Source organism: Vigna umbellata, chromosome 4, assembly GCF_029865625.1.
Source record: "Vigna umbellata cultivar VRB3 chromosome 4, Vumbellata_1.0, whole genome shotgun sequence".
Taxonomy (NCBI): Eukaryota; Viridiplantae; Streptophyta; class Magnoliopsida; order Fabales; family Fabaceae; genus Vigna; species Vigna umbellata.
In genome coordinates this window covers 69,120,455-69,146,769 of record NC_142168.1, presented here as the reverse complement: position 1 = coordinate 69,146,769, position 26,315 = coordinate 69,120,455, and the positions used below count along the sequence as shown (strand labels likewise).

General features: G+C 31.3%; 2 protein-coding genes across 2 annotated transcripts; one reads left to right on the top strand and one right to left on the bottom strand.

Moving 5' to 3' along the window:
- Window positions 1-17,564: 17,564 nt before the first annotated feature.
- On the bottom strand, window positions 17,565-19,469 carry LOC148201059 (putative aspartyl protease At4g16563). Its single transcript, XM_088114679.1, has one exon. It carries the CDS (start codon window positions 19,088-19,090, stop codon window positions 17,726-17,728), a length of 1,365 nt encoding a protein of 454 aa, XP_087970805.1. The 5' UTR covers window positions 19,091-19,469; the 3' UTR covers window positions 17,565-17,725.
- Window positions 19,470-20,811: 1,342 nt separating this feature from the next.
- LOC148201058 (protein TRANSPARENT TESTA 9-like) lies at window positions 20,812-25,215 on the top strand. Its single transcript, XM_088113124.1, has 12 exons — window positions 20,812-20,882; window positions 21,087-21,138; window positions 21,218-21,294; window positions 21,378-21,511; window positions 21,713-21,809; window positions 22,054-22,111; window positions 22,419-22,527; window positions 22,622-22,742; window positions 22,848-23,037; window positions 23,971-24,305; window positions 24,967-25,055; window positions 25,151-25,215. Exons 1-12 carry the CDS (start codon window positions 20,830-20,832, stop codon window positions 25,213-25,215), a joined length of 1,380 nt encoding a protein of 459 aa, XP_087969250.1. The 5' UTR covers window positions 20,812-20,829.
- Window positions 25,216-26,315: the final 1,100 nt, after the last annotated feature.

Genomic DNA, 26,315 nt, shown 5'->3' with positions numbered 1-26,315 from the left:
CGCGAGATCCTTTTCTCTTCTCAAACTTTTCTCGAACGAAATTTGACGACCATCACATGTAATTTTTCTTTCATTTGATACAAATGCATGTTAATTAATTATTTTATGTATGATTTTCGTTTGTTTTGACCGATTATTTTCGTGCTCTTATCCTTCATAGGCGCATTCTACTTTTTGTCACTGGTGACAACACTTTATTCTGACGAACGTACCTTTTGAAGGTTAGTTTTCATTTTCGTTTTGAAGAAAACTTATTTGTTGAACTTGTTTGTTGTTTCTTTTGTTGAACTTGTTTGTTGTTGTGGTTTGGTTGAATTTGTTTGTTGTTGTTTGATTAAACTTATTTGTTTTTGGTTATTGTTGTTTGTTGTTGATACTACACTACACTTTCATAGTTATTCCTTTATAAAATACCAAAAAAACTGAAATTTATTGTTTTTCTGCTCAGGTCTTGTAAAGTTGAAAAAAAGGATCACAATTAATTAAAAAAAATAAGATAAAATTTATTAACGTCGTATATTAACAAAATTCAACGTTAAGTTAATGTCGTATATTGAAAAAATTCGATGTTAATTTAACGTCAAATTTTTTAAATTCGACGTCAATTTAATGTCTCATGATATGACGTCGCTCGCGAGTTCGCCGTTAAAAGCCCAAAATATTCGACATTATACGCGATTTTTGTACTAGTGGATGTATGTATAAATTTACATCATACCAATATATATACGTACATTTTAACTATCCATCCAAGATTCACCATCCACAAAGGATGTATATCATACTTATAACTAGGGATGACAATTTTACCCGCGGGCATGGGTATCTGCGGGTAAAATCCGCGGCGGGTAGTAACTATCCGCGGATATTTACTACTCGCGGGTAACAGGTATTTTAATACCCGCTTCTAAACGGGTCGGATACGGGTAGTATACTACCCGCCCCGCGGGTACCCGTTACCCGCAAAAAATTAAAAAGAAATAATTTATATATTTTTTAATTAAATTTAATTAAAAATTAAATAAAATGATATTTTATTAGTTTAAATTTAATTAAAATTAAATTTTAATTTACATTTAATTTATATTATATTATATTTTATATATATATATATATATATATTTGTATTTTTATTTAAATTTTATTTTTAAAATATATTAAATATTTTCTTTTATTTTTTGCGGGTATCCGCGGGTACCCGCGGGTTTTAAAATACCCATGGATATTTTTTAAACGGGTACCCGACGGGTAGCGGATACGATTTTATCCGGCGGGTCGGGTTGCGGATAGACAGTACCCGTGCCCGACCCGACCCGTTGTCATCCCTATTTATAACATGTCATGTATCTCAATATCAATTATATATGTCTATAGAGAGAATGTATAATTCGATTTTATCTAATATACATCACATCTTCAAAATAATGTGTGCATAAACGTTTTAAGTAATATCACCATATTTGACCAAGCTACTCTTCCTCAAGTGACCTCGTTGTTATATATAGAATAAAATATATTTTTCTTCATTGATATACACCTATTGTTTAAGGAAAATGTAACCTTAACAAATTCTTAGGTCTCTCATAACTTAAGTGTGAGTGGCTTAAGTGTTACAACCAACACTCAAGTGACGTTCATTAACGGGTTAAAATTCGTTGGGAAGGGAAATTGTCATGATAATCCCGACCGTATAATCATTTTCATTATTTTCTCATCAAAAACAAAGTCAAGACTAATGTTGTTAGTGATTATTAATGATTTTCTTGTTTCATATATTTGTTCACAAAATAACATAACGTGAATAGAAGAGAAACTTCTATCTTACAATGTGGAAATTGAATATTAAAACTATACTTAGTTTAAATATGTTATTTTAATTCCCAAAAATTATTAACTAAGAGTCATGAAATACATTTATAGAAAACAAATCTAACAAGTTACAAAGAGTTTTTCTATTTTAGGGTTTTTTTTTATTTCTCATATTTAAAAACATTATTATTTTGGTGAATGAATTGATTATAAATATTTGTTTACGCTTTTGATTTGATTTTCTTATATTAATATTTGATGTTATAGGTTTTTATTTCTTATATTAAAAGAGTTTTTCTATGTTACAAATATTAATTTTCTTTTTTATTATTATTTTTATCATTTTCTATTGTTTGCAAAAACTTATCACTATTTTTATTTTGTTTTTTTTGTCCTGTGACTCTCGGTTCTTGTGCGTCCAACCATGTGTAATATTGTTACACTTTGTCACTTTTTTGTCAATTTTGGATAAGTGTCTCAATTCTGAACGCAGGCATGAATTTTTATTTTATAGCAGACATGTATGATACTTTTATGTGAACACGCCAATTCATTTCTTTTCCTTTTTGGTGTCAAACTCAACGCTTCTTAAGGCTTTGTTCATTCTTAAAGAAAGTCTAGTTCACATAAATTTGCATAAACGGATTAAAGTCAAAATTCGTGTTCGGTTTGAATAGATTGTTTAAAAAAGAAAGGTCACTGAATACAGGATTGTCTTCTTTTTTATCATTCTATAAAAGGTATGATTTGAAAAGATTTATGATTATTTCTTATTTTCTTAATATTTTTTTTAAGATAACGATATTTTGATAATATTTTTTAATAATATTTTAATATTATATATATATATATATATATCATAATCAATAATAATTATAAAAATTAATATAAATGAATTATAAAATTAAGTATTAAATATTATAAAATATATTGTAAAAATATCATTATCTTACTTTTTAAGTTATAGCTTTGAAACAAAGCTACGTAACATTAGATTTACTTGCCTCATCTCCATAAACTGTGTGAAGGAAATTTCTTTACAAACCAACAGAGCCTAAGAATTTTTTAATTTTTTCTTTGGCTCATCTCCATAAATATCATTATCTTACTTTTTATTGCTTTCTTACTTTTTTTTTTATTTCCAATAGTTTCTTAACGTGTAATTTTAGTTCTAATAAATATATAATAAGATGTTTAATCTTTTAAATCTTGGAAGTTAAATAATTTTTATTTGATATTAATATGTAATCTAACTTTTAAGAAAAATATTAGCAGGGTTTAAGTTATAATAGATGTTAAAGTTCATCACTAAATTTTCCTGTTAATATCTTATGTAAATAGGTGATTAACATTGTCACTGCTACCATAAGGTATCTTATATTTTTTATAATGTAAAATATTATATTGAGTGAATCAAAATTGTTTAACTCTAAGAAAAATTAGATGACAACAAAATGGGCCAATGTCTTTTTTCTTTGTTGATAACTGTTTCCTTTTAATATTTCATAGTTTTAATTATTATCGAAAGAATAATGTTTGTATCTGCAGTGAATTTATTATTTTAAGACTAAAAGTGGATTCAGAATATATTTTAGTTTGAATGACGATATTTTAACAAATTTCGGACAATAAATTATATGTCACTGTTTTTTTATTTGTATATTTAAAATCGATTAATCACAAACTATTATGTAAATTATTGTAAAAACTTGTTATAAAAAATTGTTAAAAAATTCTCTTTTTTAGCTTATGAAATTTAGAACGAACGACTTGAAAGATAATTTTTATATAATATTTTAAATATTAAGGGACTAAATTGTTTTTCTTTTTCTAGTATTGCAAGCAAATTAGTCTGTCTCTCGAAGACTTATTAAGAGAAAGAAACACAGCATCAGCAATTTCTTTAAAGAAATTTAAATAAAATTTCCAGATATATTCTTTATTTTACTATTTAAAGTTTTATTGATTATTCACACTACAAATTAATGTTTATTCTTTTAAATTTCTTTTTAATATTTTTATTATTTAAAAACTTAAAAGTAAAATTATATTAAATATTTTTATTACTTCTGTATTATCCTCTTTGTTCTTTTTTAATCTGTTAAGTAAAAACATGTCAGAATTCTTCCTTTAGGAGCTTCATTCCCACTATTCATATTTCAGAATTTAACTTCTTGATAAACAAACTATAGTTATTGACAATAAACAAGTTTACAGGTTTAATTAGAGTAAAAAGGAGCTTATTGTAGTAATTTTCATTGAAAAAAAGGTTTAATTGAGAACAAAAATTGAAGTTTCATTTTATCTATAACAAAAGTGGAATATATTATATATAGTTTTATTTTATCCGTGTAAATGGAATTATTTTTTATTTTCCATTTTGGTGTGTATTTTATGTGATCTATGTTTAGAGTAGCGTAATAAAGATAAAGGTGAAGTGCAGAAGACGTCTGTGTCAATAAAATAAGATATACTGTGAGTAGTCGTGTCGATGGAAAGAAGAATGATGAAGAAATGTAATGCAATGAAGTGTGATTGGACATTCGAGACAATCCAGACCTGCAACTCCTGAACCTCAACTTTTACATTTCAGAATTATTTTCCTAATTTTAAATAATATTTCATTTCTCTTTAGTTTTAGTAACTTTCTAATTTAATCATAAATACATCTAATTATTTAGTAAATTATTTTATATAATTTCGGACACGCAACAGATGGATTTATTTAGAAGAACAATCTTATAGTACGGTTCAGAACATCAAGAACCACAAACAAGATCGAAGGATGTTGTAGTTACGTCGACTTGTAAAAAGGTACAAAAAAATCGGTGTCGAGACCAGCACAATCGAAAGATGAAATCAAATAGAGAAACTTTTAATAAAAACATTGAAAGGAGTTTGACAGGTACACAAGACATACGACAAGATCAAAGCAAAGAACAATGTCAAGAAAAAGAGGATCGAAACGAGATTAAAACTAGTTGGAAAAGAAGTTACATGTAACAATTATAAGAAAACGTGAAATCAACAAAAATGCATGATAAGATGAGGATAATTTTAGGAAACTTACTTTTATTTACGTATTTTTTTTCTTTTATTTTACAGTGTCAAGTAATTATTAGAATAAGGAGGAAAAATACAAATTTATAGTCAAATTAAGTATAAAATATGGGTGATAAAGTGTACACACAAATTCAACATATTTATGAAAGTCAGAAATATAAAGAACATATCACAAGAACTAACTTGAGTTAAAAGCTTTTATACGTTTGATTCATAATATAAATGAATTGTCTATAAAATTTTGTTGTTTTTATAGTGGATATGTAAAACACTCAAACACTTTCAATCAAATTGAAAAATATAAAATTTGCTAATTCATTATAAACAAATTTACATTGAGAATGATAGCTCAACTTTAAAAGAAAATTCATTGAAAAAAAAACTCTAAAATGTCAAGCTAAAAGCTCATGAATGAAACCCATGGAAAAAACCACATGGTTGACCAATTTGATTGGAGTTGGAGCAATACTTAGTTTTTCTATAAAAATAGAGCATACCTATGTTATATGCATGCTGATTTTGTACATCATCTTAAGAGAAATTCAGTAGAGTTCTTAGGTATATATTAGAACATCATTAGAAAGCTATTATATGTACTTGCTTTAAGATCATTATGAGCAACTTTTTTTTTGCTTTGATGACTTAGTCAAGCATGACACTTCATTCGCCTAACACTAGTAAAAAAAAGAGGTTTTTAACTTGTACATTACGCTTCGGTTTCAAAAAAACCCGAAGCGTATCAAAATACGGTGGCCATTTCGTTATTTTTACGAAACAATATGTCTCGATTCAATTGGAATCGATGCCTAAAGGGTATACTGCCTCGGTTCTCTGACCAACCGAGGCAAAAAACTCTGCTTTCCTTCTGCAAATTAGTTTTTTCACCTGCCAACATTTTCAAAATAGGCTTACTGCCTCAGTTCTGTGCAGAACTCAGGCAGTATGTCCTGCCAAAAGCTGACAACCTATGTATTTGAACGTTTCAAATCAATTTTGTTAGCCTTTACTGCCTCGGTTCCATTTGAACCGATGTCATAAGACCTTTATGCCTCAGTTTAACCGCGAACCGATGCCTATAATTTTTTTTTTGCCATTTATAATTTCTTTTTGAATTTTTTATGATAGGTTTAGGCATCGATTTTCTTTAGAACCGAGGTAGTAGAGTCTTATTACCTCGGTTGTCTACTTAATCGAGGTAATAGCTTCTTCGATTTTTAAATTTCAGACCTTTCATTCTCCCCTTCCATAACCTTCTCACCACCACCATCCTCAACTCCCACCAAACAAACTTAACATTAGACTCACCATCCTCAACTCGCTCCGCCGCCGCTGCCTCCACCATCGGTCGTCGCCATTGCCTCCACCATCGGTCGTCGTCGTTGCCTCCACCATTGGTCATCACTGTTGCCTCCACCGTTGGTCGTTGCCGCTGCCTCCACCATTGGTCGTCGTCATTGCCTCCACCACCGATCGTCGCCACTATCTCTACTTCTCTCACGCGAACTACGTTGTTCGTTGTCGCCTTTGGCTGTACGTCATCGGCACTGGCTGTTCGTCATCGTCTTTGGCAGTTCATCATCGCCTTCAGCCGTTTGTTGTCGCCTTTAGCCGTTCGTTGCCGCCTCCGTTGTCCCAAATAAAAAAGAAAAAGAAAATAGTTTGAAAAGCAAAAGTCCCCATTTTTTGAAAAAAATAAATAAAAAAAGGCATCTACCGCCTCGGTTCAAAACCAACCGAGGCAAAAAACTCACACATATTGCCTCGATTCAGAACCGAGGCAAAAAGGTTACCCCTTTTTGCCTCACTTGTATATACCTCGGTTCAGGAACCACAGTCATAAACCCAAAACAACCGAAGCAATAGCCCTTCGTTGCACTAGTGTAAATGCAGTGGGAAATGCTTTAGTATTTAGATCCAATCAAAATTTCTAATATTTGGTAGATATAAAGGATGAATCTATGACTTTAGTTGGTTTAAATAGTCTTGTTCATTAATGCAAGGGTTACTCCACCAGGGTTGATCCCTAGCTATCGCGTAAAGGCTGAAATGATGCCAACGACGACGATGCATCATCAACATACCCCAACCATCCTGTAGACTCCTCAAACGAAGAAAGACAAAATGTTGACATTATTACATTGAGAGAGAAAGAGAACAACAAACTAGAAACAACAAAATAAAAACATAAAAATGACAGTTTAACCCTACCCTTATTTATAGAAGTCGGTGACTCCATTGTCACAAAGTCTCAACAGTCAGATATCGCTACATCTATGTGTCCAAAATGATCATACATTTTGCATTCTCTGATAAGCATAAAGTTCAAAATATCCTAATTGTTATCCTCAACGATCATGATCCACCACAAATGATAGATATTGGATAACAGACATAGAGTGTCAAATAGCTTGTGTACGGTATGTCCTATTCGGTTAATGAGTTGACCAGATAGTCAACCTATCAGTAAGCCAAGTGATATTTTTACTATATTAATCGAGCGGACAATATGACATTATTATCAAAAAGACTGAATGGCTAAAATGGAATAACTTAAAGTATAAAACCGTTTTGATTAAACTCTTAAAGGATATTAATGAAGTTTAAGTGACAGTTAGGCCGACAAAAATAAAAATATTACTATAAAAATTACAAAAGTCCAAGATAAAGTAGTGACAGACTAAACATTAAATACACATTTATTATTATGACCTTCTAACCGAACTAATTTTAACATCTAATAATCTTTAACAAATACTAAATAGTCGTTGATTAGTGTTAACAAATAAAAACTACTGAACAACCTATGTTTAAAAAGAATTTCATCGACCATACAATTTACCAAGACAAGTCCCTCACTAGTACAAAATATGTTTTTTATAACGATTTTTTATACCTGTTAAAATCCACCATGTATAAAAAGTAATGCGGTGGCAATATCGTAAATAAAATAATTTTTTATACCTATTTCATTAAGAACAAGTATAAAAAATAATGAATAAATTTTTTATATCAGTTGCACTTGAAACAGGTATAAAAAAATATTTTTCTATGTCTATCAAACTTATAATAGGTATAGAAGTAATGCTTTAACAAAAGTATGACAAAAATATAATGCTGAAAAACTTCTTCTATACCCTTAGAAAATATAATCAGTGTAAAATTTTTTATATTGTACCTAAATTTATTTTCTCGGTTCATTTTCTCTTATGCATCTTTCTCTCTACGATTCCTTTCTCTCTACAATCCTTTTCTCTCTTTTGTAGCAAGTGTGGCGATGCTCATGATTTGGGATGTATCAGGTTGTGTTCGCGTTTGCTGCTCCGGTGGATTGTGGTGGCTTTCGTAGTGGAGATGAAAGTAGTTATATGAAGGTGTAACATATGTCGTGAAGAGGTGTTGGAAGTCCCACATCGACTACAAATAAGGCAAAATTATAAGGTTTAATAGCCAATTTAGTCCCCACTTTGGTTGAAAAATCTCAATTTAGTCCCTCGTTATAAAAGTGTTTTACATTAGTCCTAACTTTTAAAATAGTGGGTCAGATTGGTCCCTTTCGTTAAGTATAAGTTAACGAAATTAATGGATGATGATGTGACACAGCTTAAAGCTGATGTGTTAGATTGGTCCCTCGTTAGCTTTAAGTTGTGTCACATCATCATCCATTAATTTTGTTAACTTATATTTAACAGAAAGGACCAATCTGACCCACTATTTTAAAAGTTATGACTAATTAAAAACACTTTTATAACGAGGGACTAAATTGAGATTTTTCAACCAAAGTGAGGACTAAATTGGCTATTAAACCAAATTATAATATAGAAGTGGGTGCAAACCTCCCCTTACAAGTCGGTTTTGTGGGGTTGGGTTAAGCTTAAAGTCCACTTCTTAATATGGTATCAGAGTCATGGTTAGAGTCTTTCCTAGCGAGATCTATGTGTGCATTTTGTTCCAACCATTGTCGGACCACTATCGGATGACCCATTAATTCCATTATCACGCTCGAGATGTCTATACCTCGGCGAGCAGGGGGTGTGTTGGAAGTCCCACATAGACTAGAGATAAGGATATATTATAATATATAAGTGGGTGCAAACCTCACCTTACAAGCTAGTTTTGTGGGGTTGAGTTAGGCTTAAAACCCACTTCTTAACATGTTATAAGAGCCATGGTTTGAGCCTTTCCTGGCAAGATCTATGTGGGCATTTTGTTCCACCAGTTGTCGGGCCACTATCGGACCACGCATTAATTCTACTATCACACTCTAGATGTCTATACCTTGTTGTGAAAGAGGTGTGTTGGAAGTCTCACATCGACTAGAGATAAGACCAAATTATAATATATAAGTAGGGTGCAAACATCACCATACAAGTCGATTTTTTGGGGTTGAGTTAGGTTTAAAATCCACTTCTTAATATGGTATCAGAGCTATGGTTAGAGTCTTTCCTAGTGAGATCTATGTGGGCATTCTATTCCACCTGCTATCAGATCGTTATCAGACCACCCGCTAATTTCTACTCTCACGCTCGAGATGTCTATATCTCGGCATGAAGGGGTGTGTTAGAAGTCCTACATCGACTAGAGATAACGCCAAATTATAATATATAAGTGGGTGAAAACCTCACCTTACAAGCCGGTTTTGTGGGGTTGAGTTAGGTTTAAAATCCACTTCTTAACATGGTATCGGAGCTATGGTTAGAGTCCATCCTAGGGTGATCTATGTGGCATTCTGTTCCACCCGTTGTCGGGCCACTATTGGACCACCCATTATTTCTACTCTCACGCTCGAGATTTTATGGGGTTGCGTTAGGCTTAAAAGTCCACTTCTTAACATAGTATCAGAGCCACCATTAATTCTACTCTCACACTCGAGATGTTTATACCTTGGCGTAAAGAAGCTCTGTTGAATGTTCTATATCGACTAAAAATAAAATCAAATTATAATATATAAATGGAGTGTAAACCTCAATTTAAGAACCGATTTTAAGAAATTGAGTTAACTTTTACAATGAACCAGTGGTCTATGTTTGATTAGTCATCTCAATTATTCTTTCTTCCATATTAATGTCCAATATTATACAATTAAAATATAGTCACCATCACTCCATTTTAGGGTTTTCAAACTTCTGTGTCTAATAGTTCAACAATTCTACAATTCAATCACTTTTCACTTTAGGTGTCTCTGTCCTTTCACATGCATCTTGATTTCACGATAATAACATATAGTTTAGTCATATTTTACTTGGTTTTTTATGATCGGTGCATTCTTCCTGATTTCACGTGAGGGAAATATTCTCCAACTTGATAATAAGACAATAAAATGAAACAATAATTATCAAATAAACGAAATCTCGATCGCTTAACATGTGAATAAGAAAAGATAAATTAATTTGACTAATAAAATGAACCACATTTTAATTTTTTTCTTTATACAAAAATTCTTCTAAATATATTCACAGTCCAATAAATTCACCAATACATGTATCCAAATGTGCATTCAAAAATGAAAATAGCTGAAGCGACATACGTTGATGCAGTTGTGATGATTGAGAAGTCAAATTAAAACAATAATAGTTATGAAAGTGAGCAACCTTTTGAAACTGTTTAAACTTGAAGAAGATGAACAAAGGTAAGCAAAATGCAAGTTCCTTTCAATTGAAAATAACATCCAACGGTTTATATATCATAAGAGTGTTGAAAATGTCTTTGGATTTCAATTTTTCATTATTTTTGTTTCTTTCATATGTTGATTTTTTGAAATGATATTTTCTTTTAAATGAAAAGAAGAAAACTTGTTTATGTAAATCCAGTTTACAAAATAAAGTTCGTTAATTATAATCAACAAAATTTCAATGCAAGCAATCATTAAATAGACAAACCAACGAATATTAAAGGCATGTTCAAAACTCTACTTACTTTTGGTCTCCTAATAAAGATGCATATATTTATTGGTATTCGCATAATTTTTTTGTTAGCTTGTTGATAATTAAGATGTAATTCTTAAAATAAATTTGCCGACAAATAATTTTATAAATATTATTCTCATATTGCATATTGTCGACGCTCAAATTCTCTCATTGCTTTCCTTCTGAATCCATTATTTCCTTCAAAAGCTTTAGTCAAACATAAGTGTCTTTGGGTGAACTTTAGTAAACCAAATTGATTTTAAAGTGAAGCATTTACGTTAAAACATCGTTCTAAAAATAAGTTAATAGTACCATTTTTTAGGATGTCATTGAAAATCTTCCCAAAATTAAAATGAACTTTGGATTTATTATCAATTTCTCAACATTTAGAATCATACATGTTAACTGGTTTTTTAAAGAAAGAATGATAAAACATCTAAAATTTTTCATGTGAACGAACCTTTAACTTATTAAAAATGTTATCACATGCCAAGTAATTCAATAAGTGTAAAATGGTCAACTTGACTAAATGAAAGTTGGTCCATCTAACTCACCCTTTTAATCCATCAAAATTTAAGTTACATATAAATAAATTTACATATTTATATATGCATACGTATATAGGTAAAACGATGAGTGATGGATTAAAAAAGAAAAAAAAGAAAAACTTGATATTTTTATATTAAACAAAGTGAAGTATATTTTTCAACTCATATTTCAACATTGTGAATTTGTCTCATACCATATATATATATATATATATATATATATATATATATATATATATATATATATATATATATATATAGTATAATAGATTACATATATATTTTTTGACTGGTCTAAGATCTTCATAATGTCAATCTTTTTCCGAAATTTCTGCACACTAATCATACGAATCAAACTATAGAAAAAAAAATCAATTGCCTTGTGATAATAGATTTTAGGACAAAACTGTTTTAAAAGACCATAACAGGCTCCTAGCACAAAATAATACATTTGAATAGTTCCATTTGACTTGTATAAAAGATTTCACGTATGTTAACAATAAGATTAGTGTATATTGAGTTTAAAATATACATTTAAAAGTGGTATCAAAATAATTTAAAATTTATCCTAATAAAATTGATTGTTTGTTAGATCTCAATATGATAAGATTACATAAAAATAAAAATTATAATATATAACTAAAAACAAATCTTACATTTTAAATAATTTTTTAAAATTAAATTAAAAAAGTTTCGTAAATTTTGTTTTGTGTTGAGAAACCCTAAATCCGAAAAAAATAATAATAATTTGGTTTTAAAAAGTATTTTTGATATATTAGAATGGTTTTAGGATTGAAAATAAGGATACCGACTAAGGTGAGAGAAATAAGAGCGGCAATGTGTGGTTTGAAGTGTTTAAAGATTGAATGTGCAAAACGACAAGGACAGGAAAATTCACACGACAATCTGTAGTAAGCATCAAATCCAACAGTAGAGACAGACATGTTGAATGAATCTCCTAAGATTAACTTAGATTTTTTTCGGCACTTTCCAGTACCACCGTCAATTATCTTTTTCAACATTATCCCTCTCGATATTGGGAGATACATATCAGTTATTTAGATCTATCAGAAATAAATTAAAATCAGTTATCCATTATAAAACTGCAACTGTTTGAAAACACTCTTCCTTTTTCTATTGGTTCTTCTCACTTTTATTTTTTTTCCTGATTCTTGCTCTCTTAATTTTAAAGCAGAAAACACTTCGACGTTTAAGTCAGAATTTGTTCTTGTAAGTTCATCGAATTTTTGTCAAAACAGAGAGTTTACCTTTTCAATCAACTATTATTTATATGGTTTCAGAGAATATTGTCTATTAATTTATCTCTTAGTGGCATTCAATGCTCACTTTAACTACTCAACAATGACCGTTACTTCATTGATTACGCATTCATGATCATTTAAACGCTGTCTCCAGCAAACGACTGGAGAGGCTCGACCGAACAGATTAGACTGTCGTTCCCACGTACTCGGTATTGTCTAAACACATCCGATCGATCAATCCTACTTGATAATAACAAAATATAAATATATATATATATATATATATATATATATATATATTCTTATAAAACTATATATTTTAATGCGACAACATTTTGACGGTCCATACGTATTATTTTTTATTTTATATAACTTAAACTAAAAAAAACTCCATATATAATTTTTTAAAAGTTATATATAGATATCAAAATTTCATTTTTACTAATTTCATTTAAATTTTAAAATAATTAAAATGTAACATTCAAACTTTTAACGGTTTATCACTTATAGGATAAAAAATTATAAAATTAACATAATAAAACGTATTTGTCATATTATATCAATACACTTGTTTAAAAATAACAACTAGAATAATAAATATTTTTAAAATAATTAAAAGTAACCACTAGACTATCAAGAAGACTTTTGTAGTATTATTGTTCTCCACGAAATGCTAACACTTAAATTTCATCTATTCACATCAATAAGATGATTATCGCAAAAGAAACAAAAAACACACCAAACATAACCAAGAGACAACAAAATGGTTCAAAGAAAAACTTCATAAACAATTTAATACATCACATATTAGTTCAACATTAAAAACATTTTATAACTCATCTAAACATATAATCGTTTGACTCTAGACTCAATTATCCATATACATGATTCGATATAGACTTCATTGAAGGTGTGCACAAGTTTATCAACCTACTACTCATGAGGTTAATCTTTCACTCTTAAAACTAAAAAGTCTAAGGTAAAGATCTTCTGTCATTTTCTTCCCTACCTCGTTCTTCTCTACATGAGGTGAATTGTTGGTAGAATATTAAGATATCTCCTTTCTGAAATCTGTATGTCAACCATACACTACTACTTTCTCAAATCATCTAATCTCTCCTTGAGATTCTTCTCACATCTCATATCATTCATACTTACAACCATATTACCATCTATAAAAAAATTGTACATTTAAGTACACTTTAAATCAGTTCAAACAAATAATGAATCAGAAAAACATAAAAAGTATGAAAAAACTTGAAAAAGGAGACGCCCAGTGAATTAAAGGAAAAAAAAGCCCAAACTTGAAATGGAAAAGTGACGCTCAATGCTCAAAACCACCGCTCAGTGCTTAAAGAAAAGAGAGTTCATTGTCTTTGTAGCGCTCAATGCCTCGCTCAAGCGTTGAAGCCTAGTAACTCTCAGGTTTGATAGCGCTCAACATCACACAAGACTACTCAACGCTATACTAGAAGACAACAACTTTGAAACTTGATATGGATGCATTTAAGACCATCCAAATGACCAAATTGGTATTCTTGACATTGTAATTGATTTGAAAACATGTGTATACCTCAGATTGAATACCCATTTGCTCAATTGGTCAAGAGTCGGTCCATTAGATTAAACCAAGTAACCAAAAGCATACCCCGAATATCAAAATTACTGAAAGAATAATCCCTCTAGAATTTCACTTGTCAAAATCTCACTTTTTCACCAAAAACAAGTTATTACTTAAACCTATTATTAAACTAAAGTTCAATAGCAACTTACATAAGCCAAACCAATAATTCTCAACTTATACAAAATTCAACGATAGAATTCAATGCAATGATAAGCTAAATCATTCAATCATCATAGAGATTGAAACACATGTAATTCACAGACCAGCTCCAATATTTACAATCCAATTCAACAAGCCAAAAATCATTAGACAACCCAATTACTCAAATTAATTGTCATACAACCATACAAACATCAATTAAAACTTGTCTATTAGTTAAAATCAAAGTAACTAGCTCCATTACTTAACAGGCGACCAACTAGCTCTAGGGTCCTAAAACAACTTCAAAAGCTCAAGAAGCTCTATATGTTCCTATGAACAATAGAAACACAATCAAGGTACACCGTTGATCAGCAGAGACTCAAACTGAAGACTCAAAAGACTCGTCTAAGTTGAGCAGGATCCATATGCAATAGATATAAGAAAGGATTAAGAAAAATGGTTTAAAATTCAACTTACTCAAATTGAGAAATTGGTCAGTCCAGATTAAAGAACTCGCTACAAGGATCAATTCTACCATCTTAGTTCTTCAAATAGTCTAACAGCGAGGAAAAGCCATTAAAAGATGTCAGAAAACTCTAAAAAATAGTTTATAAAGAGACGGTGTGTTTTAAAATAGTAAGAATAGTTTATAATGAAATTATTTATAATAAAATAATTTAATAATAAAATAATGGATTCTCACTATTTTTAAACAATTATCACTTTTAAAATAAGTGATAAAGTTAATATTAATTGCTATCATTTACTTCTTATTTTATAAATTTATTTTTTTAATAATTATTCAATTAGATATTGATGTTAATTTTTTTATTAAATAAATATGTATAACATTTTTTAAATATAAAACATATATTGAATTCCAATTAAAGTGATAATTGAATTAGATTTATGATTTTTTTTATTATACTGAAAATAAATATATATTTACTGTACTGAATTCATTATTTAATTGCTTAACACTTTATTTTACAATAATTATATTAATAAAATTAGAGTTATGATGTGACATATGCATTCCATTCTTTCTTATATCTTAAACATGGCGTGTTGTAGTTTACTTACTGGTTTTCAAATTGAAGTCGGGCCTAATCCCTTGAAAGAGGAAACAGAAGCCGAAATTTTAATTACTGGGCCGTATTCATTGGGCTCCCATTTGAATTAGTCATCATATTAGAAACATATAAAAGTGTTTTAAGTGATTCATATCTCACTATAAAAAAGTGAAAAATGTTTTTTGACATTATTAACAACTCATTCTTTTACAATATTTTAGTCATTGAAAAAAATTTAACTTTTTAAAATAATGACAAATAAAATAGTAATTATAAAGTGTATGTAAAAATTTATTGAATGTGAATATCTAAAAGAAATTATGAAGCATACTGATGTTTAAATTTGTCAGTTTACAAAATTATAAATATAAATCATATTCAATGATCTATTTAATATTTTTTTTGATAGTATATGCTTATTTATTTATTTGTAAAAAATAGTAAATTAAGTTTACTTTTTTGTAACGGTTATACTTGTATTAACATTTTATTTTTTTAAGATACTCAAATTGGAAATTAAAAAAATTACAAAAGACATTTTATTTTATTTTCAGTTTATGTGGTGCAATTTTGTAAAACGGATCAAACTTATAAACTTGCAAATGTTATTCAGATCAGCTCATCCCAATCCATTTTCAACTTTTATTGTGATAACAATCATTATTACTTTTATCATTAATTCTGTTTTGGCATTGTTATAATCTTCGTTTGTGGGTTGTATTTATAATTTTCATTGCAACTAATATAACCATCATCATTACCCAAATTTATTAATATTTGATTTATATAATAAAACATACTAAATATATATGATTAATATTTTGGAATTTGCTATGCCTGACTTATAAAATATTCAGTAATTTAGTCCATGCTGTGCAGTATTAATCGAAGGATTATAGTAATATTATCTTTATATTTTATCACATTATGCTCTTTATTTTACATTTTTTTTCCTTCTCTTCGTCTCTTTCACAATTATAAAAAGAATCGCTTTACAAAAGCGATTTGTCTTAATTGAAGAATAGAAGAAGAAAAAAAGTGTTCTAAGACTTAGATATTAAGCAATCCAACATGAACAAAACCATGAAAAGTTAAATATAAGTGATGATACATTTAGGACCCATGCACCATGAAAATAAGTGGGGTTGGTTCTTTGAGTGCAAAGGAGAAATATAAAGGAAAAAATAATGGAAAAGTGAAGAAGGAATAAAGATAACCCTAAAACTTTACCTCTCATTCTCGAAAGAAAACTTTCCCAAAGAACATTAAATAGGAATCGATTCCTTTGGAAAGAAGTTCCCTTTTCTGAACTAGCACGAGAAAAGAAGAACGAAATAAGTGACTAAGGAATATAATTTGCAAACCTTTCTTCAATTCATATTCATATTCAAAACGGTATATTTGTTTCTGACTTATCAAAATAAATTAAACGTGAGCCATGTTTTGTAGATACAATTTTCATTTTTATAAATTTTTAATTAAAGTTGTCGTTAGAAACATGATTTTAATTATTATTATTATTATTATTATTATTATTATGAAATTGAATTTTGTGAAAAAACCCCAAAGTCTAGTTCTTCTTATCAATTCTATTATAGTGAACAGGATATAATTAAAAAAAAACTTAAGATTTCAGTAACTTTGTGCAAATAATTTTTAAAAAATATAGTGAAACAACCATCTTTACTTATAATCATTTTATGCTTATTATTTTTAAAAGGTGAAGTTATACAACTACTTTTAAGGAAAGGTTCTATAGCTACCAATTTATACTCATACCAAATGTTTATGTTTAGTAGGAAACCTGAGACACATCAATCTATCGAATATATAATAATTAACAAAGTAATAATATTAATATAACATTTTACTTAATTGATCAAATATTTTACAAATATATGATATTAAAAATATTATGTAATTAGAATTTTAAAATTTGACTATATAAATATATAAATATTTATACCAATAAACATATAAATATATATATATATATATATATATATATATATATATATATATATATTAATTACTTTATGTTAGTAAGGATGAATAGATCTTATTGAATCATATAACATATTTGTTATTTTAGACCTGACACCAAATAATTTTTTTTGTTTAATATAAAAGAAAATAGTCTATTATAAAAATAACATTAAAAACAAGTGTATTCACTTCCCATAATATATACAACAGTTATTGAATAACAATAGATCAAGAAAAGTAGAAGAAAAGTAGCACCATGCAAGCTACTACAGCTCTGCAACTAATTTGAACGTTGTCAAATCCTAACTAACCTAACTTAAACGCGCGTTTTGCAACTCTGACTCCGAAACCCGAACCTCTCGTTTCTCAAGTCATACTCAACGTAGAAATTCTGCTGCTGATAGTTCCCCAATATCACAGCGGGCCCACCCGCCACGTCATCATCAGACACAATAGTCAAACACGCCACGTCGGATTTCCCGACCAACGAAAAATAATTCGTCAGAGGCTGACTCATCTTCGCGCCGCCCCTGAACTCAAACCGAAGCTCCGGAAACGACGCCGTTCCAGACACCACAAAGCACGGACTCAGCCCGGATTGTTTCTCCACCTCCCTCGCGCGCGTGTAGTTCACCTGCTTCGCAAACTCTTGTGCCACCGAATCAAAAATCGGCCTTTCCATGAACGTGAAGGTGGACCCCGAGTCCACGATAGTCCCACCGTTACCGTCAACGTCAGGCTCTAGAAGCCTCTTCGGAACCCGCACGCGCTTCTCCCCAACGACGATTCTCCTGAGAGTAAGGTAATAGTAAGCACCGAACGCGGGGTTTTTGCTCGACGGGTTTTTCCGGAAAGGCGTGTAGCTGACGCCGTTTGTTCTTTTCTTGTCGGAGGAGGAAGTGTGCAAGACGAGGTCGCTGGATTCCGGCGATTCGTCGAACTGGTGTGGGAGTAAGCAGTAAGAGAATCCAGTGAGGTTCATCTGCGACGGAAGGGACTCCGGACCGCGGCCGAAGCCAGCGATTCCGGCTGGCTGGTAGACGGAGACGATGGAGCAGCCGACGAGAAAATCGGGGAGGATCTTCCCGGGAAAGTTGAGATTTTCCGAGAGGAGAAAGCCCGCGGTTGAGCCCAGCCCGTATTGGACAGTGTAAGCAGGGCATGTGAGTGAACAGTTGGCGGTTGCAGTGTTTTGTTTGCAACAGCGCGATTCAACGTTGGCACCGAAGAGCCACGTGCATTTGGGGTTGGTGCAGCCCACTAACTTGGAGGAAGTAGAGTTCTTGGGGATGAAAGATTTGGGTGCATTGTGGAAGGAGTTGCAATTTGAGCAGAGGTAGTGGGAGGAGCATGGGAGCCAGACGAGGGTGCTTCCGGTGTCGAGAATAAAGGAGAAGGTTTGTGGCGGAGTTCCGAAATTGAGGTCGATGGAGTATCCTCCGTATCTTTTGGGGTGGATTTGGGTTTTTAGTGGGTTGGGTTGGTGATTTTTGAGGTGGTGGGCTCTTGTGATGGAAGTTGAAACAGCGAGTTTAAGGGTGTGGAATGGCTGCGAAGAAGGGTGGTTGGTGAATACGTGGGAGAGAGGGAGGGTGATGGTGTTGGGTGTGGATGATGAAGTGAAGACGAAGACAGAGAGAAAACAGAGTATAGAGAAAACAAGAGAAGGAGGAGGAGGCATTTTAGCATGCGAAGGTTAGATAAATTTCACAGGTTTCAGTTTTGCCGTTTTGGTAGTTTATGCATAATGTATGTATATATATATACAATAATGGAAGAGTGCGATGCTCGAGAGAATCGTGCTCCATTCATGGGTTGTTGTGTGTGTATATATATATATATATATCACAATGAGAAGCAGAGAATCTGAATTTCATGAAACTTGAAACCAAAGAAAACGGTGGTTCTGACGTGGAAGTAGTAGCACTTGTAAAGAGAGAATGTTAATTATTAGTAGAAATGGTGGAATTTCTATGTATTATCATTCTTAGGTGAAAGAAGTATTACTGCTACACAAAAATCCCTTTCTTCTGTTTCAATTATATCAAATTTACGTGTGAACGTGAACGGCGTGTGTTTACCTGTTGCGGCTTGTTTAACTTTAATCCATGTTTAATTAGAATTTAGATGCAAACTTTATTTTGAATTAATAATTTCTTTTCCTCTTAAAGTATTATGTTCTATCTTATGGAGCCATGTCTGTGGACTAATCTGTTGTATCTGCTGACAAGTCTGTTATGTTTGCGACACCAAGAGTAACCTATGATGTTTGGTAGATTTTACTTTGGTGTCGTTTATTTGCAGAATTTGAGGACCCAACACGAACCAAATGACAATGAGAATTTATTTATTTCTTGGATTAGAGCCACTTAAAAGCAGGTTTAAAAAAGAAGCAACCGTTGCATTGCTAGTGCTTACTTTTTCATTCACTATTATTCATTTGAAAAGGCATTGTTTATTACTATAAAAAAGAGGAAAACTTTAATACAACAAACACGACAAAAGATATAAACAACTTGATATAAAAAGACATTCTTTATTAGGATAAAAAAAAGGGACAAACTTTAATACAACAAACACGAAGAAAGATATGCACAGAAACTTACTAGATTGACTAGATCATCTAAATGATGTGCTAGACATATGTTTAAGGTTGGGTATATATGAGATATAGTAAACGGGGAAACTTCTAAGATTCGAAATAGGAACAGCAAAAAGTATGACATTTGTGGCTATAAGAGTATAATTATTACAAATATCTTTTATGTTTTTGATGATGAGTATAGGTATTATGATATTCAAGCTATTAACGCATTTGATTTTTTTAAAAAAAAAATCAAACTAGAATTATTAATAAAAAGCATTAATATTGAAGAATAGTTTAAAATTTAATTTAATATATTTATATTTTTATTTAAACTTTTAAACTTAATTAAATTTTAAAAAAGTAAGTTTTCAAACCAGGTAGATAATGACTAATAAATGAAAAAGAGGATGAATGTATTAATGTATTAAAAGAAAATACAAATATAGAATATAAGATATTAAAGAGAAGAGGAGCATATAACTTAATTTAATTTAATTTTTCAGAGTGTGGAAGTACAGAAGAAGTGAGAATGTTCCTTGCAATACTGCATGGCCATTTTCCGCGTTGCAAAAGCATAACCGAAAGCTTTGTTTGGTTATGTGAAGACTGACTTGAATTTCATACATTGAAAGGTAGTTAGTTGGGTGCGACTGCAACTCGCTACCAAACAGGCAACAAAATCACTGTCAATAGCAATTCGCATTGCACCATTTGTTTTCGCTCTACAATGCGATATACTATCACAGCTTCATCCAAACGCTCTTCAACCTTCACGTTGCACAGCCACACCTCACTCTCTTCACTCTCATCTCATTCATTCCATCTCCGTCGCCATGTTGCGCTCTCTCTGGCGATCCACCGATCGCTTCTCCGTTCAAAACTTCCAGTAAGTGATTGATCGAATTCGCCTAGAGATTTCGTTGCTATTTTCATCGTTTACTTCATTGTTCGTAAATTTCGGTGACAAATTGAATGTCTACGATGCATTTTAAGGTTTTTATTGTTTTCAGAGTGCGGACTTGTTTCTTATGAATAATCTTGTGAATTGTTTTCGGTGCTCGTGGATTTTTACTTGTTGATGTGGTTACAGACATGTAATAAACGAACTGCGGATGATCAACGTTGTGGACAAAAGTAACAGGGTAACAAGCGTCAATTTCTGTGAGCGTTTTCTTTTGCATGAGAAAACTGTAATGTATTTATGTGTGCCTTTTATTGCAGGAGCTTGTGATGGATTTATTGCAGTCCGTTGTGGAGATTGTGATGTATGGTGATAGACAAGATCCGCAAATTTTTGAGTATGGATCTGTTTCGTTCTTATGTCGTTCTTGTTTTCTGGACAAGGTTTTTATAATTGTGACGGATTGAAAATGTTCTTTAGATGTTTCATGGAGCGCCAAGTGCTGGCGGACTTTGTTCACATTCTTAAGATCAGTGAAGATTCGAAAATTCAGGCACCACTGCTTCAGTATCTTAGCATAATGATTCAAAACATGGACAGTGAACATTCAATTTGTAAGATGGTTATTTTAGTATTTTGATGTCAGGTTAAGTTCATTGACTCCTGAGTTTTACTTGTTTATGCATAATTAGTTGATATCTGCATGATGCATTCACTTTACAAATCACAGTGTTCCTCTTCAGTCCTTGGCTCTTTGGCTTAGTACTGTCACTGGTATTTAGTATAAATTGGTGTCTCTTATTTGCATGGTGCAGACTATTGCTTCAGTAATGGTTATATTAACAACATTATTTCACATCCCTTCAAATTTGATGGACAAGACCTAGCTCCATACTATGTTTCTTTCCTAAGGTATAGTCCTTTCCTCCTCTCCTTTGCATCTCACTTTTTCACTTCAAAATATATTGCAAGTTTTCCCTGCTTGTTTGAAGACATGCAGTTATGTGTTCTACATTTTTTTCCTTTCTTTATTTTAAATAGTATTGGGAAGGGGGTCAATTTTTTAATTTCTGATATTTGTTTCACGTAATTTTTTCTTTGTTGTGTTACAGTAATTTATAGAATAAATTAACGTTTTGTTTGTTTCTTCATTCAGGGCCATTAGCAGCAAAATAAATGGGGACACACTTTGCCTTCTTGTGGATATTCAGGGGGTAAGTGAAAAACATACAAGTGCCACAGTTAGCTGCTATCTGTTAAACTAAGATCATTACCTCCCCACTTCTCATCAACAAATGTAATGCAATGCTATTGAAGTTGAGAAAACATATTGGATGAAGTTACATACTTGACTCTAGCAGGAATTAGTGTTTTGAGAAAACTTTTACCCCTTGTGGATGCACTATGAAGGGAGAACAATCATCTTCAGTTAATTTCTACTGTATATCCGAGATTGATTTTTTGTCCAGCAAAATTCAGCAAAAGTATTTTAAAATTCTTTGTTAAAATGTTTGACTGCAGGATGCTGTAGTCTCCTTTCCCTTGTATACTGGAGCTCTAAGATTTGCTCAACATGAAGAAAAGATGATTCAGACAGCTATACGTGCAATTGTTCTGAACATCTACAACGGTATACTTCTCTATTTGAATAGCTAACAGGTTATAAGCACGCCTTAGTGTAATATATTTCTGAATTTTGCATCATTTTTATCTTTTTTCTACAGTGAGTGATGAAAAGGTGTATCAATTTATATCAACTCCACCAGTTTCAGAATATTTCTCTGACCTGATTTGTAGATTAAAAGATCTATGCTTTCGGTTAGATGCTTTTGTCAATGATAAAGAGTATGTTAACTTGACTATTTTTTTTTCATCAAATAGTTGTTGGTACTTTATAGGCACTGAAGAAGAGTTTTATCTTATAGAGCTAACTGCCTTATACTGAAGCAGGAAAATGGACACTCAGAAAAGAAGAAATGGGATTATTCTTGAATCTGAAAAAATTGCAGATGAACTGTACTACTTCAAAGACATTCTTAGAGTTGGCAAGCCTCGTTTGACTATACTGGTTATGGAAAATCTTTTGAATGGCCTTGTGTTGCCTCTACTATGTTCATTTATGGCTTCAAAGAATAAAAATGTGAGATGAGAAAATTTCCTGCAAACTAGTCTACCTTTTAGTTCTAGTTTCTCTCTGCATTTGTGCCATCCATATGTTAAGTTAGGGTTCAGGTATGTTATGATAGGGTGGTTCTCTCCAATTTGTGAATGCTTGGGAATTTGACTCCTCTGAAGTGAGGTGTATAAAGTGAGAAAGTAAGAGTGTATCTGTTAATATAAGGAGAAGAGAAATTATTTAAGATAGTTAGAATATTACTTAGTAACTCAAGGTGCTAGTTAGATATAAACAATGGGAAGGAGGAAAGGAGAGAAAAAGGATGTTAATTTTGTAGATTAAGCATTAACTCTTGGTGAAGGGGGAAACCATTGGAGGAGAGAGTGCTCTCCTATTTCTTGTTCTTTTCATTCCATTCAATCAAATTCTTTCTTTCCTTTCTCTTTTCAATTCTTGGTTCCAAGCAGTATCCATGCTTGATTTTAAATGAGTTAAGCATACTAGAACTTGAATTATAATCATGGTGAACACATCCTTACTTTCTGACTTTATTCCCCTTCTTTCTTTAGAGGTCTTAAATCCAATATTTAATCTATATTATGGTAAAATGGAAATTTTGTCTTCTACGCAATTGAATGAGAGGAGAAAATCATCATTTAAACTAACCACAAAGTCCTCCTTCATACTTCTCAGTAGTTCATTCATTTTTTAGATTTGATTATCGAAGAGATTTGTCACACCATCATATTTAAATAATTTTCTCTCCCATGTGCTTGTATTTTCTATGCTTCTTAAAGTGTGCCAATTGAAAGGTTCAACACAGATTTGTTATGAAAGGAAAGAAATATGAAGAGAAGTCTGGGTGGAAACTCCAGTAATTTAGGCTTGTCATACTTGCATTTTATTCTAATTTTTTTTTTCACATGGTTACTCATTAAAATTATATCTTTGCCCCAGGGATCTGACTTATCTGCTATCACTTCGCTATATATCATATCCCGCCTTCTCCAGGTTGTTGGTGGAAGAAGCACGATTAACAATGTGGCTTTTGTTCTTCTGTATCATATATTGAACTTCAATGTGAAAAGTCTGAGTGAAGGGAATACTTCTGATTTCCATTATGATATTGTAACCTTTTCAAAGTGCTTGAATGAAGTGGAAAATGTTATATCTAGTGCTTCCGAGTCAAAGGGATCTCAGAGTATCAACGGCACCTATTTAGGTGCTCATTGGGAAGGTTTCATGTCTAGTATCAATATTTATAATCCAAATGGTGAAATTTGTTCCCAAAGGTAGGTGATTTGTTGGTTGTGATTGTTTTGATGTGTAAATTTCATTGTAGACCTTGATACTGTTGAGAGATTTTCCCTTTACTTTGTCTCATACTTTTTTGTTTCCGAGCATGTCTACCAGTAGGAAGACCTGCGGGGGGAATCAGAGGACAAGCCTTACTAGTATATGCATATTGATTTCTGATAAATGACTTTTCCAGATTAGAAATAATAGGAAATGTGTTGGTGGTTGATGTCATGTTTTGTCCTCGTTGGATATTATTGGTTTCTATTGATTTATTGAAGATTTGCATAAGGTGATCATCATCTTCATCATAATATATTATTATTTACCTGAGCCTTGGAATGTATTGTGTTTTTCCTTTATTTCTTGTTAGTTTAATGATTTTGTTTGAGCTTTGATACAATAGTGATGCATGAGAAGGTTAGATCCAAAAATTGTTGAAGATTGTATTTTCATTTTACAATTCGACTTTAATTTTCTCTTTTTGTGATGCAATTAATGCTTCTATATCTTCATCAAGAACCTGTTCTTCAGCATGGGTATGCAGCTCCTGACATCAGGAGGAAGCATTTACTGAGACAGATCATTAATGTATTTAGGAGTGGTCATGTTCCAGTGTATTTAAGTATACATATAATGAAATTGCTACTTTTGCAGCAGTGGAATATTTGCTTTTCTTTTCTGTAAGGATCAAAGCCTATTGTTAGCTTCAATATTTCTCTTGCTTATCCTGATTGAGAGTAAAGGTAGTGTAATTTTGTTCATTTATGTAGTCTTACAGTTATTTATTATAAACACTGAGTTATTTGTTGTTTATTTCAATTTCATGCAAGTTTTGTAGATCTTGATTGTGACTTGTCACTGATGAGTAAGCTATCTGAGATGGGGGGAGATGGTAAGTATTGATGGACATATTCGTTTAAATTGAAGAGGATCATCAATTTTCAGAATGTCATGGTGTGGCACATCTATTACTGACACTGTAAACTGTTAAGGATCATTTATTCTAAAAACAGTATATTTTGCTCAAACAATTTCAGAGCTTTTTATCCGTTCTAAAATACAACACCAACTAGGTTGGATTGACTACATTGGCCAAATGATTCCATAATGTTCTATAGTGAGTCCATCATGCCTTTAGACAAACCATTGTCCTTTAAATCTTTTTTAATGGTTTTGCCCGGTGTTTTGGTCTTCCTCTATCTCTTGCAATATGGCTACCCTCCAGTCATATATAATCATCATCTAGCCTCCATAATCACAAATTGATGCTTGTTGTTAACATGCTTTTTTCTCTATTTATTTTTGCTTTTAAAACCGATTATAGGACTACATGCATTTATAATTAGAAAATTACAAAGAAAAATTATTTCTTTGTAAAAATATTATAAATTTTGGAATCTGCGGCATTTGATGTGACTAAAACCTATCTTGTTAGGAGTGGATCTCAATTAAATCTAGATTGGATTTTAAAAAATCTAATACATGATCCATTATACGTTTATATCTTGTTTGTCAATAGCTGATACCAGTTTGTTTCAGATCCATTATACGTTTTATATTTTATTCTTTCTTTGTACATTTTTCAGACTCATGGCACAACATCTAAGACTGTGGATGGAAGTATCTTCGTTAAGTTTATACCTGAGGTATATCTAACATTATTATTTTATGTGTTAGATCAAACATTAAATTTATGCCTTAGGTATATCTAACATTACTTTTTAGGTGTTAGATCAAATTGTCCTTTTTATTTACTACTGTTTATGTTGGTTCAGTAGAATTGGGTTCTGTACAACATGCAGAATAACAAAGTTACCATCTCCTTTTAAATTTAACAGATTTTAAAAGCACTGCTGAACGTTTTAGCCTTCCAGCAACCCCTCTCAACAATGATGCTATGGCATGCGGGATGGTGCCTGCAAAAGCTACTGGTCTTCCATAAAATGGAGCTTGACAGTGATAATCTTCTCCTATTCACTGTAAGTGCTCAACAACTTAATCTA